The sequence below is a fragment of the Oncorhynchus gorbuscha genome, unplaced genomic scaffold (assembly GCF_021184085.1).
Source record: "Oncorhynchus gorbuscha isolate QuinsamMale2020 ecotype Even-year unplaced genomic scaffold, OgorEven_v1.0 Un_scaffold_4537, whole genome shotgun sequence".
Taxonomy (NCBI): domain Eukaryota; kingdom Metazoa; phylum Chordata; class Actinopteri; order Salmoniformes; family Salmonidae; genus Oncorhynchus; species Oncorhynchus gorbuscha.
This window is the reverse complement of record NW_025745293.1, coordinates 6,468-26,799: the sequence shown is the minus strand read 5'-3', so window position 1 is coordinate 26,799 and position 20,332 is coordinate 6,468. Positions and strand designations below refer to the sequence as shown.

Genomic DNA, 20,332 nt, shown 5'->3' with positions numbered 1-20,332 from the left:
CCTGAGTGAAGCGTGCATAAACGGAACATAATTCCATTTTGATGCACTTTTCTCTCGTGTATTCTGACCTTGACCTTATGCATGAGAATAACATGCTATTCACCCGCTATTCCTTTGGGGTGGATATCAAATAAATTCATGTGTGTGGAGGTGTGTTTACAAATACGCCATATTCTGACCTTTGACTTAATTCATTCAGAATTCCACCTCCTCTCAAAAGTGTAACAACATACACTACATGACCAAAAGTACGTGACTTGTCGAACATCTCATTCCAAAGATGTCGGGCGATTAGGGCCTGGCTCGCAGTCGGCGTTCCAATATCCCAAAGGTGTCCAATGGGGTTGCGATCAGGGCTCTGTAGGCCAGTCAAGTTCTTACACACAGATCTCGACAAACCATTCTGTATGGACCTCAACTTGCCAAAGTTGGAAGCACAGAACTATCTAGAATGTCATTGTATGCTGTAGCGTTAACATTTCCTTTCTCACTAGAACTAAGGGGCCTGAACCATGAAAAACAGCCCCAGACCATTATTCTTCTCCACCTAACTTTACAGTTGTCACTATGCATTTGGGAAGGTAGTGTTCTCCTGACCTCCACCACATTAGTCTGTCGGACTGCCAGATGGTGAAGCGTGATTCATCACTTCAGAGAACGCGTTTCCACTGCTCCAGTGTGCTCCCAGTCTAATGGCGGCGAGCTTCTTACACCTCTCCAGCCGATGATTGGCATTATGTATGGTGATCTTAGGCTTGTGTGTAGCTGCTCCGTCATGGAAACCCATTTCATGAAGCTCCAGATGAACGGTTCTTGTGCTGGCGTCCTCGGTAGTGAGGCAACCGAGACAGACGGTCTGTAGTAGAGTGATAATGTTTGTTTTTATGGATAACACCAGTGTGTGTGTGTGTGTGTGTGTGTGTGTGTGTGTGTGTGTGTGTGTGTGTGTGTGTGTGTGTGTGTGTGTGTGTGTGTGTGTTTTGTCTTATATTGTCTTGTGTGTGTGTGTGTGTGTGTGTGTGTGTCATTTTGCTTTTCCTTTACTTTTCCCTTCTGTTCGTTTTTCCCCTGCTGGTCTTTTTTAGGTTCGTTCCCTTTCTCCTCCTCCCTCTCTCTCTCTCTTCTCTCTATCGTTCCGTTCCTGCTCCCAGCTGTTCCTATTCCCCCTAATCAATCATTTAGTCTTCCACACCTGTTCCCTATCTTTTCCCTGATTAGAGTCCCTATTTCTCCCCTTGTTTTCCGTTTCTGCCCTGTCGGATCCTTGTATATTGTTCACCGTGCTGTGTCTTTGTATCGCCCCTGTCGTGTCGTGTTTCCCTCAGATGCTGCGTGAGTGAGCAGGTGTCTGAGTCTGCTACGGTCAAGTGCCTTCCCGAGGCAACCTGGATGTGTCGAGTCTCCAGTCAGTTCCGTGATTACGTGAGGTGAAATTGTTTATGCTTTATTTACCGCTCCGATTTGTCTATGAGTATTGCTATTTCCTTAAACTGGATTAAAGACTCTGTTTTCGCCAAGTCGCTTTTGGGTCCTCATTCACCTGCATAACAGTGTGTGTGTGTGTGTGTGTGTGTGTGTGTGTGTGTGTGTGTGTGTGTGTGTGTGTGTGTGTGTGTGTGTGTGTGTGTGTGTGTGTGTGTGTGTGTGTGTGTGTGTGTGTGCGTGTGTGTGTGCGTGTGCGTGTGTGCATGCGCGTGTGAGTGTGTGCGTGTGTGTGTGTGTGTGTGAGTACAGCCCCTTATCCTGGAGACAGAAGGCCCAACAGTTCAGCCCGGATTTATCACCATCCCTTAAGTAGCTACTATGAAAAACTATTCCTACGCAGGCCTTTCCTACGCAGGCCTTTCCTACGCAGGCCTTTCCTACGCAGGCCTTTCCTACGCAGGCCTTTCCTACGCAGGCCTTTCCTAAGTAGGCCTTTCCTACGCAGGCCTTTCCTACGCAGGCCTTTCCTACGCAGGCCTTTCCTACGCAGGCCTTTCCTACGCAGGCCTTTCCTACGCAGGCCTTTCCTACGCAGGCCTTTCCTACGCAGGCCTTTCCTACGCAGGCCTTTCCTATGCAGGCCTTTCCTACGCACTTCTCAGTAGTTGGCATCCAGACTTACCTTATGCAGGTGTGTAATGGGCTTTTCAGGTGTGGTTCCATTGTGTTTGCTGAATAAATGTAATTCAACCTCTGAAAACCGTCCCACTTGCTGGCCAACATATTTTCTCATGGAGTTTTCATTCAATAAGGTTTTTAGTACATCTATCTACAGCCATCTCTTTAAATACAGTATACCTTAAATTTGAATTTTCTCAACAGACTCACCAGAATATACACTGAGTGTACAAAACCTTAGGAACATCTGCTCTGTCCATGACAGACTGACCAGGTGAATCATATCAAAATCAAATCAATTTGAATCCATGTGAAAGCTATGATCCCTTATTAATGTCACCTGTTAAATCCACTTCAATCTGTGTAGATGAAGGGGAGGAGACAGGTTGAGACAATTGAACCATTGGATTGTGTATGTGTGCCCTCAGAGGGTGAATGGGAAAGACAAAATATTTAAGTGCCTTTGAACAGGTTGTGGTAGTAGGTGCCAGGCGCACCGGTTTGAGGATGTGAAGACCTGCAACGCTGCTGGGTTTCCCATGTGTATCAAGAATGGTCCACCATCCAATTGACTTCCAGCGAAATTGGAGCCAAGATCCCTGTGGAAAGTTTTTGACACCTTGTAGTCAATGCCCGACAAATTGAGGCTGTTCTGAGGGCAAATGGGGGTGCAACTCAATATTAGGAAGGTGTTCCTAATGTTTGTACACTCAGTGTATATCGAGAGAATGGGTTCAGCGTAGGGAACAATGAAAGAAAGCCATCTAAATACACGCATATTCATCTCCTTTTCAGCACAAATTGTAGGCTACTGCACTAAAGTGACAGTTATTATGTATGTTGATATTATTGACGGTGGCTACCGGCAGTGGCTAATATTTAATATGATAGAAATTAGTTTTTTTAAATACTGAAAAGTCCAGGCATATAATTAAAACATTCTAGAGTGCATAAATCAACCTGGTAAGTAAGGCACTAATGTCAGTGCTCTCAGGTTTCGATAGAATACAGCCTCGGCTTGGGTCTCCAAATTTCAGGCTCGCAAATTCTGAAGCCATAGGCTTAGAATTACAATTCTGAATAACGACACAGCTATTTCTACTTCACTTTGTGAAAAACAGGCCCGAAATACCTGTCATGTTGACATTGTCTCCAGCGATCATAAGACAGATCTGAAACAATTGCAATTTATATTTACAATTCCCTTAACCAGACAGCTTGCTCATTTAAATAGATCATATCAATACCTCTTATCAATTGGTAAATAACAGTGCATGGAGAATGGTGTTATTCCTATCAGGAAAAATACACTATACAGTGCATTCAAACCCCTTCCGTTTTTCCACATTTTGTTCCATTTCAGCCTTATTCTAAAAAGGATAACATTATTTGTTCCCTCATCAATCTACACACAATACCCCATAATGACAAACTGAACACGAACCACGCTGCACCTTGGTCCTCACCTTCTTCCACCAACAGCCGTTACAGAACTACCCACCAACAAAGGACCAACAGCATGGTAAGGAGGAGCAGCGCTATCTGGGGAAATGGATATGGGAGGAGATATTGGAAGGCAATGGACCCTGGTCAGGATTCAGACCTGAGCAAACTCCCCGTGCTTACCGTAAGGAGCCAAGGATGGAACCAGAGCCAGTCAGGGTGGAATTGGAGGTGAGTGAAGGGGGCAAAGCAGAGACAGTGAAGGAGTTAATGGGGAGATTGGAGGAGAGAGTTATGAGGGAGTTGCTGCGTTGGTGCATGAGGCACAACATCCGCCCGATGGAGCGCGTCCGGGATTTGATGTCACTTGAGTCAGCACTCCATACTCGTCCTGAGGTGTGTGCTAGCCGTCAGATGAAGACTGTGCCAGCCCCACGCACCAGGCCTCCTGTGCGCCTCCCTAGCCCTGCACGTCCTGTGCCAGCTCGGCGCTACAGCTCTACAAGACGTGCTTACCATGGCATCGTACTGGTCAGGCACCGTGTTATGCGGTGAAGAGCACAGTGTCTCCAGTACGCGTTCTTAGCCCGGTGCGCTACATCTCAGCTCCCCGCATCTGCCGGGCTAGGGTGAGGATCCAGCCAGGATGGACAGTGCCAGCCCTGCTCTCCAGACCTCCAGTGAGTCTCCTTGGGCCAGGATATCCTGCGTCGGCGCTGTCTCCCATGTGTCTGCACAGCCCAGTGCGTCCTGTGCCTGCGCCCCACACGTGCCGGGCTAAAATCACCGTCCAGCTAGGACGGGTTGTGCAGGCCCTTAGTTCGAGACCTCCAGTGCGCCTCCACAGCCCATTCTATACTGTGCCTCCTCCAAAGACCAGGCTGTCTCTCCGTCTCCTCCCTGCAGAGTCTCCCGCCTGTCAGGCGCTGTCAGAGTCTCCCGCCTGTCAGGCGCTTCCAGAGTCTCCCGCCTGTCCAGCGCTGCCAGAGTCTCCCGCCTGTCAGGCGCTGTCAGAGTCTCCCGCCTGTCAGGCGCTGTCAGAGTCTCCCGCCTGTCAGGCGCTGCCAGAGTCGCCCGCCTGTCCTGGGCCCGCTGCGAGGGTCCCAGGTCCGGGGTCGGCGCTGCCAGAGTCTTCCTCCAGAGTAAGGAGTATGGAATGTGTCATCAGACAAGGGAACTCTAGATTAAGGAGTATGGAATGTGTCATCAGACAAGGGACCTCTAGATTAAGGAGTATGGAATGTGTCATCAGACAGTAGAACTCCAGAGTAAGGAGTATGGAATGTGTCATCAGACAGTAGAACTCCAGAGTAAGGAGTATGGAATGTGTCATCAGACAGTAGAACTCCAGATTTAGGTGTATGGAATGTGTCATCAGACAGTAGAACTCAGAGTAAGGAGTATGGAATGTGTCATCAGACAGTAGAACTCAGAGTAAGGAAGTATGGAATGTGTCATCAGACAGTAGAACTCCAGATTTAGGTGTATGGAATGTGTCATCAGACAGTAGAACTCCAGAGTAAGGAGTATGGAATGTGTCATCAGACAGTAGAACTCCAGAGTAAGGAGTATGGAATGTGTCATCAGACAGTAGAACTCCAGATTTAGGTGTATGGAATGTGTCATCAGACAGTAGAACTCCAGAGTAAGGAGTATGGAATGTGTCATCAGACAGTAGAACTCCAGAGTAAGGAGTATGGAATGTGTCATCAGACAGTAGAACTCCAGATTGTAGGTGTATGGAATGTGTCACGGCAGAACCTCAGGAGTAGGAGTATGGAATGTGTCATCAGACAGTAGAACTCCAGATTTAGGTGTATGGAATGTGTCATCAGACAGTAGAACTCCAGAGTAAGGAGTATGGAATGTGTCATCAGACAGTAGAACTCCAGAGTAAGGAGTATGGAATGTGTCATCAGACAGTAGAACTCCAGATTTAGGTGTATGGAATGTGTCATCAGACAGTAGAACTCCAGAGTAAGGAGTATGGAATGTGTCATCAGACAGTAGAACTCCAGAGTAAGGAGTATGGAATGTGTCATCAGACAGTAGAACTCCAGAGTAAGGAGTATGGAATGTGTCATCAGACAGTAGAACTCCAGATTAAGGTGTATGGAATGTGTCATCAGACAGTAGAACTCAGAGTAAGGAGTATGGAATGTGTCATCAGACAGTAGAACTCAGAGTAAGGAGTATGGAATGTGTCATCAGACAGTAGAACTCCAGAGTTAGGTGTATGGAATGTGTCATCAGACAGTAGAACTCCAGAGTAAGGAGTATGGAATGTGTCATCAGACAGTAGAACTCCAGATTTAGGTGTATGGAATGTGTCATCAGACAGTAGAACTCCAGAGTAAGGAGTATGGAATGTGTCATCAGACAGTAGAACTCCAGAGTAAGGAGTATGGAATGTGTCATCAGACAGTAGAACTCCAGAGTAAGGAGTATGGAATGTGTCATCAGACAGTAGAACTCCAGAGTAAGGAGTATGGAATGTGTCATCAGACAGTAGAACTCAGAGTAAGGTGTATGGAATGTGTCATCAGACAGTAGAACTCCAGAGTAAGGAGTATGGAATGTGTCATCAGACAGTAGAACTCAGATTTAGGTGTATGGAATGTGTCATCAGACAGTAGAACTCAGAGTAAGGAGTATGGAATGTGTCATCAGACATAGAACTCCAGAGTAAGGGTATGAATGTCATCAGACAGTAGAACTCAGGTAAGTATGGAATGTGTCATCAGACAGTAGAACTCAGAGTAAGAGTATGGAATGTGTCATCAGACAGTAGAACTCCAGAGTAAGGAGTATGGAATGTGTCATCAGACAGTAGAACTCAGAGTTGAGGTGTATGGAATGTGTCATCAGACAGTAGAACTCAGAGTAAGGAGTATGGAATGTGTCATCAGACAGTAGAACTCCAGAGTAAGGAGTATGGAATGTGTCATCAGACAGTAGAACTCCAGAGTAAGGAGTATGGAATGTGTCATCAGACAGTAGAACTCCAGATTTAGGTGTATGGAATGTGTCATCAGACAGTAGAACTCCAGAGTAAGGAGTATGGAATGTGTCATCAGACAGTAGAACTCCAGAGTAAGGAGTATGGAATGTGTCATCAGACAGTAGAACTCAGATTTAGGTGTATGGAATGTGTCATCAGACAGTAGAACTCCAGAGTAAGGAGTATGGAATGTGTCATCAGACAGTAGAACTCCAGAGTAAGGAGTATGGAATGTGTCATCAGACAGTAGAACTCCAGAGTAAGAGCAGTATGGAATGTGTCATCAGACAGTAGAACTCCAGATTTAGGTGTATGGAATGTGTCATCAGACAGTAGAACTCCAGAGTAAGGAGTATGGAATGTGTCATCAGACAGTAGAACTCCAGAGTAAGGAGTATGGAATGTGTCATCAGACAGTAGAACTCCAGAGTAAGGAGTATGGAATGTGTCATCAGACAGTAGAACTCCAGAGTAAGGAGTATGGAATGTGTCATCAGACAGTAGAACTCCAGAGTAAGGAGTATGGAATGTGTCATCAGACAGTAGAACTCCAGAGTAAGGAGTATGGAATGTGTCATCAGACAGTAGAACTCCAGAGTTAGGTGTATGGAATGTGTCATCAGACAGTAGAACTCCAGAGTAAGGAGTATGGAATGTGTCATCAGACAGTAGAACTCAGATTTAGGTGTATGGAATGTGTCATCAGACAGTAGAACTCCAGAGTAAGGAGTATGGAATGTGTCATCAGACAGTAGAACTCCAGAGTAAGGAGTATGGAATGTGTCATCAGACAGTAGAACTCCAGAGTAAGGAGTATGGAATGTGTCATCAGACAGTAGAACTCCAGAGTAAGGTAGTATGGAATGTGTCATCAGACAGTAGAACTCCAGAGTAAGGAGTATGGAATGTGTCATCAGACAGTAGAACTCAGAGTAAGGAGTATGGAATGTGTCATCAGACAGTAGAACTCCAAGAGTAAGGAGTATGGAATGTGTCATCAGACAGTAGAACTCCAGAGTAAGGTGTATGGAATGTGTCATCAGACAGTAGAACTCCAGAAGTAAGGAGTATGGAATGTGTCATCAGACAGTAGAACTCCAGACAGCGAGCGCGGAATGTCATCGCATCAGAAATCCAGAATAATTAGCAGGAATACGCATCAGAAAAACTAAGAATAAAAATGTCAATGTCAGAAGAGTTGCTGCTGAATTCTGAGCAAATATGTCTGCACAGACAGCTGTCTCGTGGCACAGTCTACTGGGGCTCACACATACGAGGATTACACACAGCACTTCACCGGTACAGGTCGACCGTTAATACGCCTCGACATACTACGCCGGGCACAGTCACTCGCCGCGGCAAATATGGGCGTCAGCCGATGCCGCCGCCCACTCCTTCGTAGTTATAATTAGGACACCATACTACTCATCCATGACAAATGCCGGCGAAGGGCTGATCAGTACTGCCAGGTGGTTGTACCTGATGGCGTCAGTGACATTAGAGACGGAGAGAAAGGTACCACATTCAGGCAGCTTGTGTGTCGTGGGCTTCTCGCTTCTCATTCACACGCGCATTCGTTACCGTTTAATGAGGTCATTCATTTAATAGCGGAAGGGGTTGCTCGGGCGGTAGTGTTAGTGTTAGGAGGATGGCTAGCTCTCAGTCAGTCTCGCCAGCAGCGGGAAGGTGAACAAACACGTCACAGCAGCACGCAGCCACTCTCCTGAGAAGTTCCAAACCATGCCAGGGATATGAAAACCATGAGCTTGGGTGGTGGCATGATAGGTGACTGAGCCAGAGCATCTCACTGACAACAGAACACCACACTTGATTGTTCTGTTATCCAGTGAGTGCCTGAGCTCCAGTCACCCTGTCATCCTACTCTTTGCCACTTACCCAAATGTGGTTTTCATATCCCTAACATGGTTTAGATTTCTCAGAGGAGTAGGGTTGCGTTTACCCCTGGTGACCGTGAACTGGGCCGCTGGGTGGATTATCTATGAGTTGAGACACCCGCTGGCCGCGGGGGACTGTTTATTTGGAGAGCTAGCCTCACTCCTGCTGCAACACTACCACTCCAGACGAGAGCACTACATGCCTTAACTATTGGAGTTTGAAATGAGGCACTATTAAAATGAATGACTCCATTAAAGCAGTATTAGCTAGAGGACAGATGCCTTTGCCGGTGGGGTGAATGTGGGAAAGTAGGGGGGCACTTGACCCGACACACAAGTGCCTGAATAAACAGCTTGGCAGGTTTTCTCTCCATCTCTTTCTAATGTCCCACTGCGACTGCCATCAAGATTACAACCACCTGGCAGTGCAGTCCAGCTCCCTTCACCAAACATTTTAATCATGGATGAAATTAATTTATATGTTGCAATAATTGTCCCTAATTGTTTCTTTGAAAGGAGGAGGCCGGCAGCATCTGGCTGACATATGGCTGCCTGCCCGCCTGGCTGTTGGGAGAGGATTTGTGCCCAGCATGAAAATGCTGGCCCTAATCCTTTCCCTAATGCCCTTGAGCTGTAATGAAGGTATGTCTTGGTGTTGACCTGCTGGCTGAGGAGGTTGCCTGAGTACCCGGGTAGGTGTAATGTGCTAATCCTCTCCCCCAGTATGTGTGAGCCCCAGTGGATCTGTGTCACCACAGGGCCTGGGGCTGTCTGGTCTGGACCTGTTTTTTTAGCTCAGAATTCAGCAGCACAACTCTTTATTCTGGAGTTCTCCTGTCTGATGACACATTTCATACTAATTATTCTGGATTTTTCCTGTCTGATGACATATTCCATACTAATTATTCTGGATTTTTCCTGTCTGATGACACATTCCATACTCCTTAATCTGAGTTCTACTGTCTGACACATTCCATACTAATTATTCTACTTTTTTCCTGTCTGATGACACATTCCATACTCCTTAATCTGGAGTTCTACTGTCTGATGACACATTCCATACTCTTTACTCTGGAGTTCTACTGTTGATGACACATTCCATACTCCTTACCTGAGTTCTACTGTCTGATGACACATTCCATACTCCTTACTCTGTTCTATTGTTCGATGACACATTCCATACTCCTTACTCTGGAGTTCTACTGTCTGATGACACATTCCATACTCCTTACTCTGGAGTTCTACTGTCTGATGACACATTCCATACTCCTTACTCTGGAGTTCTACTGTCTGATGACACATTCCATACTCCTTACTCTGGAGTTCTACTGTCTGATGACACATTCCATACACCTAAATCTGGAGTTCTACTGTCTGATGACACATTCCATACTCCTTAATCTGGAGTTCTACTGTCTGATGACACATTCCATACACCTAAATCTGAGTTCTACTGTCTGATGACACATTCCATACTCCTACTCTGGAGTTCTACTGTCTGATGACACATTCCATACTCCTTACTCTGAAATGACACATTCCATACTCTGGAGTTCTACTGTCTGATGACACATTCCATACACCTAAATCTGGAGTTCTACTGTCTGATGACACATTCCATACTCCTTACTCTGGAGTTCTACTGTCTGATGACACATTCCATACTCCTTACTCTGGAGTTCTACTGTCTGATGACACATTCCATACTCCTTACTCTGGAGTTCTACTGTCTGATGACACATTCCATACACCTAAATCTGGAGTTCTACTGTCTGATGACACATTCCATACTCCTTACTCTGGAGTTCTACTGTCTGATGACACATTCCATACACCTACTCTGGAGTTCTACTGTCTGATGACACATTCCATACACCTTACTCTGGAGTTCTACTGTCTGATGACACATTCCATACACCTAACTCTGGAGTTCTACTGTCTGATGACACATTCCATACTCCTTACTCTGGAGTTCTGTCTGATGACACATTCCATACTCCATTCCATACACCTCTGGAGTTCTACTGTCTGATGACACATTCCATACACCTTACTCTGGAGTTCTACTGTCTGATGACACATTCCATACTCCTTACTCTGGAGTTCTACTGTCTGATGACACATTCCATACACCTAAATCTGGAGTTCTACTGTCTGATGACACATTCCATACTCCTTACTCTGAGTTCTACTGTCTGATGACACATTCCATACACCTTACTCTGGAGTTCTACTGTCTGATGACACATTCCATACTCCTTACTCTGGAGTTCTACTGTCTGATGACACATTCCATACTCTAAATCTGAGTTCTACTGTCTGATGACACATTCCATACTCCTTACTCTGGAGTTCTACTGTCTGATGACACATTCCATACACCCTAAATCTGAGTTCTACTGTCTGATGACACATTCCATACTCCTTACTCTGGAGTTCTACTGTCTGATGACACATTCCATACTCCTACTCTGGAGTTCTACTGTCTGATGACACATTCCATACACCTTACTCTGGAGTTCTACTGTCTGATGACACATTCCATACTCCTTACTCTGAGTTCTACTGTCTGATGACACATTCCATACACCTAAATCTGAGTTCTACTGTCTGATGACACATTCCATACTCCTTACTCTGGAGTTCTACTGTCTGATGACACATTCCATACTCCTTTACTCTGGAGTTCTACTGTCTGATGACACATTCCATACTCCTTACTCTGAGTTCTACTGTCTGATGACACATTCCATACACCTAAATCTGGAGTTCTACTGTCTGATGACACATTCCATACTCTGGAGTTCTACTGTCTGACACATTCCATGAGTTCTACTGTCTGATGACACATTCCATACTCCTTACTGTCTGAGTTCTACTGTCTGATGACACATTCCATACACCTAACCTGGAGTTCTACTGTCTGATGACACATTCCATACTCCTTACTCTGGAGTTCTACTGTCTGATGACACATTCCATACTCCTTACTCTGGAGTTCTACTGTCTGATGACACATTCCATAATTTTACTCTGGAGTTCTACTGTCTGATGACACATTCCATACACCTAAATCTGAGTTCTACTGTCTGATGACACATTCCATACTCCTCTACTCTGGAGTTCTACTGTCTGATGACACATTCCATACACCTAAATCTGGAGTTCTACTGTCTGATGACACATTCCATACTCCTACTCTGAGTTCTACTGTCTGATGACACATTCCATACACCTAAATCTGAGTTCTACTGTCTGATGACACATTCCATACTCCTTACTCTGAGTTCTACTGTCTGATGACACATTCCATACACCTTACTCTGAGTTCTACTGTCTGATGACACATTCCATACACCTAAATCTGGAGTTCTACTGTCTGATGACACATTCCATACCCTAACCTGGAGTTCTACTGTCTGATGACACATTCCATACTCCTTACTCTGGAGTTCTACTGTCTGATGACACATTCCATACTCCTTACTCTGGAGTTCTACTGTCTGATGACACATTCCATACATAAATCTGGAGTTCTACTGTCTGATGACACATTCTATACCTTACTCTGAGTTCTACTGTCTGATGACACATTCCATACACCTAAATCTGGAGTTCTACTGTCTGATGACACATTCCATACTCCTTACTCTGGAGTTCTACTGTCTGATGACACATTCCATACTCCTTACTCTGGAGTTCTACTGTCTGATGACACATTCCATACACCTAAATCTGGAGTTCTACTGTCTGATGACACATTCCATACTCCTTACTCTGAGTTCTACTGTCTGATGACACATTCCATACCTCCTTACTCTGGAGTTCTACTGTCTGATGACACATTCCATACTCCTTACTCTGAGTTCTACTGTCTGATGACACATCTACACCTAAATCTGGAGTTCTACTGTCTGATGACACATTCCATACTCCTTACTCTGGAGTTCTACTGTCTGATGACACATTCCATACTCCTTACTCTGGAGTTCTACTGTCTGATGACACATTCCATACACCTAAATCTGGAGTTCTACTGTCTGATGACACATTCCATACTCCTTACTCTGAGTTCTACTGTCTGATGACACATTCCATACTCCTTACTCTGGAGTTCTACTGTCTGATGACACATTCCATACACCTAAATCTGGAGTTCTACTGTCTGACACATTCCATACTCCTTACTCTGGTTCTACTGTCTGGATGACACATTCCATACTCCTTACTCTGAGTTCTACTGTCCTGACAGAGGTCCCTTGTCTGGAGAGTTCCCTTGTCTGAGACACATTCCATACTCCCCTTACTCTGGGAAGACTGGCGAGACCTGGGACTCCTCGAGAGGGACAGGCGGGCTGACAGCGCCTGACAGGCGGGAGACTTTGGGCGGGAGACTCTGACAGCGCCTGACAGGCGGGAGACTCTGCAGCGCTGGACAGGCGGGGAATGGCGCCTGAGCTGTGGACAGGCGGGAGACTCTGCAGGGAGGAGACGGAGAGACAGCCTGGTCTTTGGAGGGCACAGTATAGAATGGGCTGTGGAGGCGCACTGGAGGTCTCGAACTAAGGGCTTGCACAACCTGGCCCCTAGCTGGACGGTGATTTTAGCCCGGCACGTGTGGGGCGCAGGCACAGGACGCACTGGGCTGTGCAGACACATGGGAGACAGCGCGACGCAGGATATCCTGGCCCAAGGAGACTCACTGAGGTCTGGAGAGCAGGGCTGGCACTGTCCATCCTGGCTGGATCTCACCCTAGCCCGGCAGATGCGGGGAGCTGAGATGTAGCGCACTGGCTAAGAACGCGTACTGAGACACTGTGCTCTTCACCGCATAACACGGTGCCTGACCAGTACGATGCCATGGTAAGCACGTTTGTAGAGCTGTAGCGCGAGCTGGCACAGGACGTGCAGGGCTAGGAGGCGCACAGAAGGCCTGGTGCGTGGGGCTGGCACAGTTCATCTGACGGCCAGCACACACCTCAGGACGAGGCGGGAGTGCTGACTCAAGTGACATCAAATCCCGGACGCGCTCCATCGGGCGGATGTTGTGCCTCATGCACCAACGCAGCAACTCCCTCATAACTCTCTCCCTCCACCTCCCCATTAACTCCTTCACTGTCTCTGCTTTGCCCCCTTCACTCACCTCCAATTCCACCCTGACTGGCTCTGGTTCCATCCTTGGCTCCTTACGGTAAGCACGGGAGTTTGCTCAGGTCTGAATCCTGACCAGGTCCATTGCCTTCCAATATCTCCTCCCATATCCATTTCCCCAGATAGCGCTGCTCCTCTTACCATGCTGTTGGTCCTTTGTTGGTGGGTAGTTCTGTAACGGCTGTTGGTGGAAGAAGGTGAGGACCAAGGTGCAGCGTGGTTCGGTGGTTCAGTTTGTCATTATGGGTATTGTGTGTAGATTGGATGAGGGAACAAATAATGTTATCCTTTTTAGAATAAGGCTGAAATGGAACAAAATGTGGAAAACGGAAGGGGCTTAAATGCACTGTATAGTGTATTTTTCCTGATAGGAATAACACCATTCTCCATGCACTGTTATTTACCAATTGATAAGAGGTATTGATATGATCTATTTTAAATGAGCAAGCTGTCTGGTTAAGGGAATTGTAAATATAAATTGCAATTGTTTCAGATCTGTCTTATGATCGCTGGAGACAATGTGAAACAATATTTCATGACAGGTATTTCGGGCCTGTTTTTCACAAAGTGAAGTAGAAATAGCTGTGTCGTTATTCAGAATTGTAATTGCCTATGGCTTCAGAATTTGCGAGCCTGAAATTTGGAGACCCAAGCCGAGGCTGTATTCTATCGAAACCTGAGAGCACTGACATTAGTGCCTTACTTACCAGGTTGATTTATGCACTCTAGAATGTTTTAATTATATGCCTGACTTTTCAGTATTTAAAAAAAAACTAATTTCTATCATATTAAATATTAGCCACTGCCGGTAGCCACCACACAATATCAACATACATAATAACTGTCACTTTAGTGCAGTAGCCTACAATTTGTGCTGAAAAGGAGATGAATATGCGTGTATTTAGATGGCTTTTTTCATTGTTCCTTACGCTGAACCCATTCTCTCGATATACACTGAGTGTACAAACATTAGGAACACCTTCCTAATATTGAGTTGCACCCCCATTTGCCCTCAGAACAGCCTCAATTTGTCGGGCATTGACTACAAGGTGTCAAAAACTTTCCACAGGGATCTTGGCTCCACTTTCACTGGAAGTCAATTGGATGGTGGACCATTCTTGATACACATGGGAAAACCCAGCAGCGTTGCAGGTCTTCACATCCTCAAACCGGTGCGCCTGGCACCTACTACCACAACCTGTTCAAAGGCACTTAAATATTTTGTCTTTCCCATTCACCCTCTGAGGGCACACATACACAATCCAATGGTTCAATTGTCTCAACCTGTCTCCCTCCCCTTCATCTACACAGATTGAAGTGGATTTAACAGGTGACATTAATAAGGGATCATAGCTTTCACATGGATTCAAATTGATTTGATTTTGATATGATTCACTCTGGTCAGTCTGTCATGGACAGAGCAGATGTTCCTAAGGTTTTGTACACTCAGTGTATATTCTGGTGAGTCTGTTGAGAAAATTCAAATTTAAGGTATACTGTATTTAAAGAGATGGCTGTAGATAGATGTACTAAAAACCTTATTGAATGAAAACTCCATGAGAAAATATGTTGGCCAGCAAGTGGGACGGTTTTCAGAGGTTGAATTACATTTATTCAGCAAACACAATGGAACCACACCTGAAAAGCCCATTACACACCTGCATAAGGTAAGTCTGGATGCCAACTACTGAGAAGTGCGTAGAAAGGCCTGTATAGGAAAGGCCTCGAGGGAAAGGCCTGGGTAGGAAAGGCCTCAGGGAAAGGCCTGCGAGGAAAGGCCTGCGTAGGAAAGGCCTGCGAGGGAAAGGCCTACGAGGAAAGGCCTACGAGGGAAAGGCCTGCGTAGGAAAGGCCTACTTTAGGAAAGGCCTGCGTAGGAAAGGCCTGCGTAGGAAAGGCCTGCGAGGGAAAGGCCTGCGTAGGGAAAGGCCTGCGAGGGAAAGGCCTGCGTAGGAATAGTTTTCATAGTAATAGTTTAAGGATGGTGATAAATCCGGGGGCTGAACTGTTTTGGCCTCTGTCTCCAGGATAAGGGGCACACACGTGACACGCGCATGCACACACACACACACACACGCACACGCACACACACACACGCGCATGCACACACGCACACGCACACGCACACGCACACGCACACACACACACACACACACACAGCATCACACACACACACACAAAGACACACAACAATATACACACACACAAAACACACACAGGTGTGGGAAGACTAAATGATTGATTAGGGGGAATAGGAACAGCTGAGCAGGAACACACACCAGCAGGGGGAAACTGAAGGAAAAGCAAAATACAAGACACGTTTAAGGAAATAGCGCACACACACACACACACACACACACACACACACACACACACACACACACACACACACACACACACACACACACACACACACACACACTGGTGTTATCCATAAAAAAGACAAACATTATCACCTACCACAACGATAGAGAGAAGAGAGAGAGAGGGAGAGAGAAAAGGGGAACGTCTGTCCTCAAGACAATATAAGACAAAATTGCAACACTCACTACCGAGGACGTCCAGCACAAGAACTGTTCATCTGGAGCTTCATGAAATGGGTTTCCATGACGGAGCAGCCACACACAAGCTAAGATCACCATACGCAATGCCAATCATCGGCTGGAGAGGTGTAAAGTCACGCCATTAGACTGAGCACACTGGAGCAGTGGAAACGCGTTCTCTGGAAGTGATGAATCACGCTTCACCATCTGGCAGTCCGACAGACGAATGGGTGGAGGTCAGGAGAACACTACCTTCCCAAATGCATAGTGACAACTGTAAAGTTAGGTGGAGAAGGGAATAATGGTCTGGGGCTGTTTTCATGGTTCAGGCCCCTTAGTTCTAGTGAAAGGAAATGTTAACGCTACAGCATACAATGACATTCTAGATAGTTCTGTGCTTCCAACTTTGTGGCAAGTTGAGGTCCATACAGAATGGTTTGTCGAGATCTGTGTGTAAGAACTTGACTGGCCTACACAGAGCCCTGATCGCAACCCCATTGGACACCTTTGGGATATATTGGAACGCCGACTGCGAGCCAGGCCTAATCGCCCAACATCTTTGGAATGAGATGTTCGACAAGTCACGTACTTTTGGTCATGTAGTGTATGTTGTTACACTTTGAGAGGAGGTGGAATTCTGAATGAATTAAGTCAAGGTCAGAATATGGCGTATTTGTAAACACACCTCCACCACACATGAATTTATTTGATATCCACCCCAAAGGAATAGCGGGTGAATAGCATGTTATTCTCATGCATAAGGTCAAGGTCAGAATACATCAGAGAAAAGTGCATCAAAATGGAATTATGTTCCGTTTATGCACGCTTCACTCAGGTTGAATCTCCCTAAATAAAGAGTGTGATTTCCTTGTCGCCAGGGGTGCAAAAAGTCACTCCACATGAAGGTGATTTCAAGAGATGCAAGAGTCTCTGTGCCATGGCTACAGAGTGATGGGTCTCCAGTTGGACCTCACACACACACACATGCATGCACACTGGTGTTATCCATAAAATAAACATTATCACCTACCAAAACAGGGCACACATACCAGACTCAATCGGTGCACTTAAACACTGAAACATGCCCTTGTGTCAATAGATACACACACAGGTTGCCATTGAAGAGGCGATTATTTTTCTCTCTGCCTGAGTGATGTTTCAGTCCACTTTTGAGAGCCTGTCACTCATCCCCCATTCATTGGATGTCCTTTGATGATGACATGTCACATCTGGAAGCTCTTCTGTGTGTTTGATACATAGACATTCTCATAGACATTTATTTGCTCTGCTTTCCCATGGGTGGGTTGTGCTCCTGTGATGTGAAGAGGGAAACCAAGACCTCCACAACAGCAGTCAAGTCAATTGAGTCATTCTGTTATTCACCACCTCAAGTGGTTTTGTTTTCAAAGGTAGGGCATTTTGGGAAATCTGGATCTGCAGCCAAAAAAAAGTGTTTAGGACAGTTGTTTCGAATCAACCCTTTAATGCCATTTGCTTTCTACAGGTGTGGCTGCAACCTAACTAAAGCCAACCTTTCCTACATACAACATAGCAATATCAGTGTCTTGCACACTGAATAAATGTAGACACTGGGCCATGTTAGAGTAGGATATTGTTTCACAGGGCAAAGTGACACTGGTCTAGACTCCTAGGCACTGAGACACACACACACTTATTTTTGGAGTGTAAAAACTGTTTGACATCAAAAATCCTAAAAAAACGAACCCTAATACTAACCCTAACCCTTAACCTAACCATAAACCCAACCCTAAACCTTAGCCCTAACCCTAACCATAAACCTTAACCCTAACCCTAAACCTTAGCCCTAACCCGAACCTAACCATAACCTTAACCCTAAATCTAACCCTAAACCTTAACCCTAACCCTAACCTTAACCCTAACCCTAAACGTTAACCTTTAAGCTCAAAATAGCATTTAAACAAATGTAGGACCTGAAAAAAGTCCTGACTTCTCAAAAAAGTTATTGTTTCCTACCTTTTCAGAACATTCGGGTGAAATGTTAGGACTTTGGGGTCCTGACACACACACCACTGATGTAACATCCCCCCCAGAAGAGGCCCGTCTGCTTCCAGTTTGATTGTACATAGTTACTGTTGATGTACAAAGGGCCGGATCCACTTTCAGGATACGCTTTTTTAATGAAACTCAAACTGTAACACATTTCAGATCTCAGAACAAAGAGGGAGAATCAAAAGCGTAGAGGAGGTGACCTGGGGTAGAGCGTGCTCTCCGTTCTAAACACAGCACCTCGCCATGATGATCCAACTGTAAACAAGACCTCTCTGAAGCCCATCTCAATTACCCAAACAGGTGGGGGAAAGACAGCTATGTTGGTATTTAGAGTTAAAGCTAAGTGATATAAGCATAAACTACGATTTAAAGTCATGTTTACTTCCACAGCAGTAGAGCCTGAGAGAAGAGGCTACTGAAACTAACTGGCAAAGCTTTGAAAATGATAAACTATTTAGAAAATCTGTTAAATTCATGTTAATCCTTAACAAATGTGCTCAGCTGCCATCGAGAGTTGAGTTATCTTAGACGCAGCGAGGACACATCAAAAGTATCGAACACAAATAGAACAATATGTACGTCAGCAGATAAGTTATGACTTTTCAGCAGCTTTGAAAAGCCACACAACTCCATCTTAATAAACAAACATATTATGAAGTTATGGAGTGAGAGATTTATTGGAAATGAAAACTCTTTGCCGAATGTTATAAATCACAACAGTCTCTGTTAAGTAGTGGGTTGTTCCACCCAGAAGAATGAAAGGAAATGTCATGGGGCCTCAAACCCGCTGTAGTGCTGCCTCCGCCTATGTAGAACGTAACAGTGCATTATGCAAGGTTTTTGATTCGATTATTGAATTGTTTACCTGAATATAATTTGTATCATTAGTCTAAGGATTCATAGATCAGAATGGGTTTTGAATTATGTAAGTTAACTTCACAGAAATTGTTTACAGAGTTACATGTGAGGTTATGAAAAAACCACAAGTTTGATTGTGGGTGCTGATATTCTTTAATGTACTTATTTGGTGTATCTTGTATCATCAGCCTACAGTATACATCCTCAGTGTAACTACTCCACCTAGAATATAGGCCTTCAAGCCCCGAGCCCTGAGGCCACAGCATTGTATTGTACAGACCTGTCCTATTACCTGTCCCCCCTGGAGCCCTGGTTGGTGGGCCATCCGGCCTCCCCCTGGAGCCCTGGTTGGTGGGCCGCCCGGCCGCCCGGCCGCCCGGCCGCCCGGCCACCCGGCCTCCCCCTGAAACCCTGGTTGGTGGGCCGTCGATCTTCCCCCTGGAGCCCTGGTTGGTGGGTCAGAACACACCTGTGGCCAGCGATGTTCAGAGCTGATAAATGCTCATGCTTAATGGAGCTTGGGAGGAGGAGCGCGCTGCTTATTGGCCGTGAAGAACACACCATTTTAAATGGCTCTGATCAAAATGGTTCTTACAGAGTGGTATAGCGCTGCCCAGTGTGAGCGGTCCACAGTGTTGTGCATGAATAAACTGGTGATGGCATCAGTTTAAACTGAGTGGCGGGATAGAGAGATGTGAGATCAGCGATTGTAAAGGCTTGCTTCAGAGGTTAAAGATATGGGTAGCCCACATTCACGGCCCTGGTCTACACCACCTCATCAAAGACTATCTCAAGGACATAGACATAAACGGTCAGAGCCCTGGTCTACACCACCTCATCAAAGACTATCTCAAGGACATAGACATAAACGGTCAGGGCCCTGGTCTACACCACCTCATCAAAGACTATCTCAAGGACATAGACATAAACGGTCAGAGCCCTGGTCTACACCACCTCATCAAAGACTATCTCAAGGACATAGACATAAACGGTCAGAGCCCTGGTCACACCACCTCATTAAAGACTATCTCAAGGACATAGACATAAACGGTCAGAGCCCTGGTCTATTCATCAAAGACTATCTCAAGGACATAGACATAAACGGTCAGAGCCCTGGTCTACACTACCTCATCAAAGACTATCTCAAGAACACAAACAGCAGTAGCTCTGGTCTACACCACCTCATCAAAGTTTCTCAAGGACATAGACAAATGGTCAGAGCTTTAAACCACCTCATCATATCTCAAGGACATAGACATAAACGGTCAGAGCCCTGGTCTATCATCAAAGACTTCTCAAGGACATCC

At 45.6% G+C, this 20,332-nt stretch overlaps 1 protein-coding gene across 1 annotated transcript; it reads right to left on the bottom strand.

Moving 5' to 3' along the window:
• Positions 1 to 1,821: 1,821 nt before the first annotated feature.
• Positions 1,822 to 19,471, bottom strand: LOC124018246 (protamine-like; the record flags this gene model as incomplete). Its single annotated transcript, XM_046333511.1, has 2 exons — positions 1,822 to 2,079; positions 19,318 to 19,471. Coding segments are annotated over 2 exons (412 nt in total), but the record flags the coding sequence as incomplete, so codon positions are not given.
• Between the last annotated feature and the right edge of the window lie 861 nt (positions 19,472 to 20,332).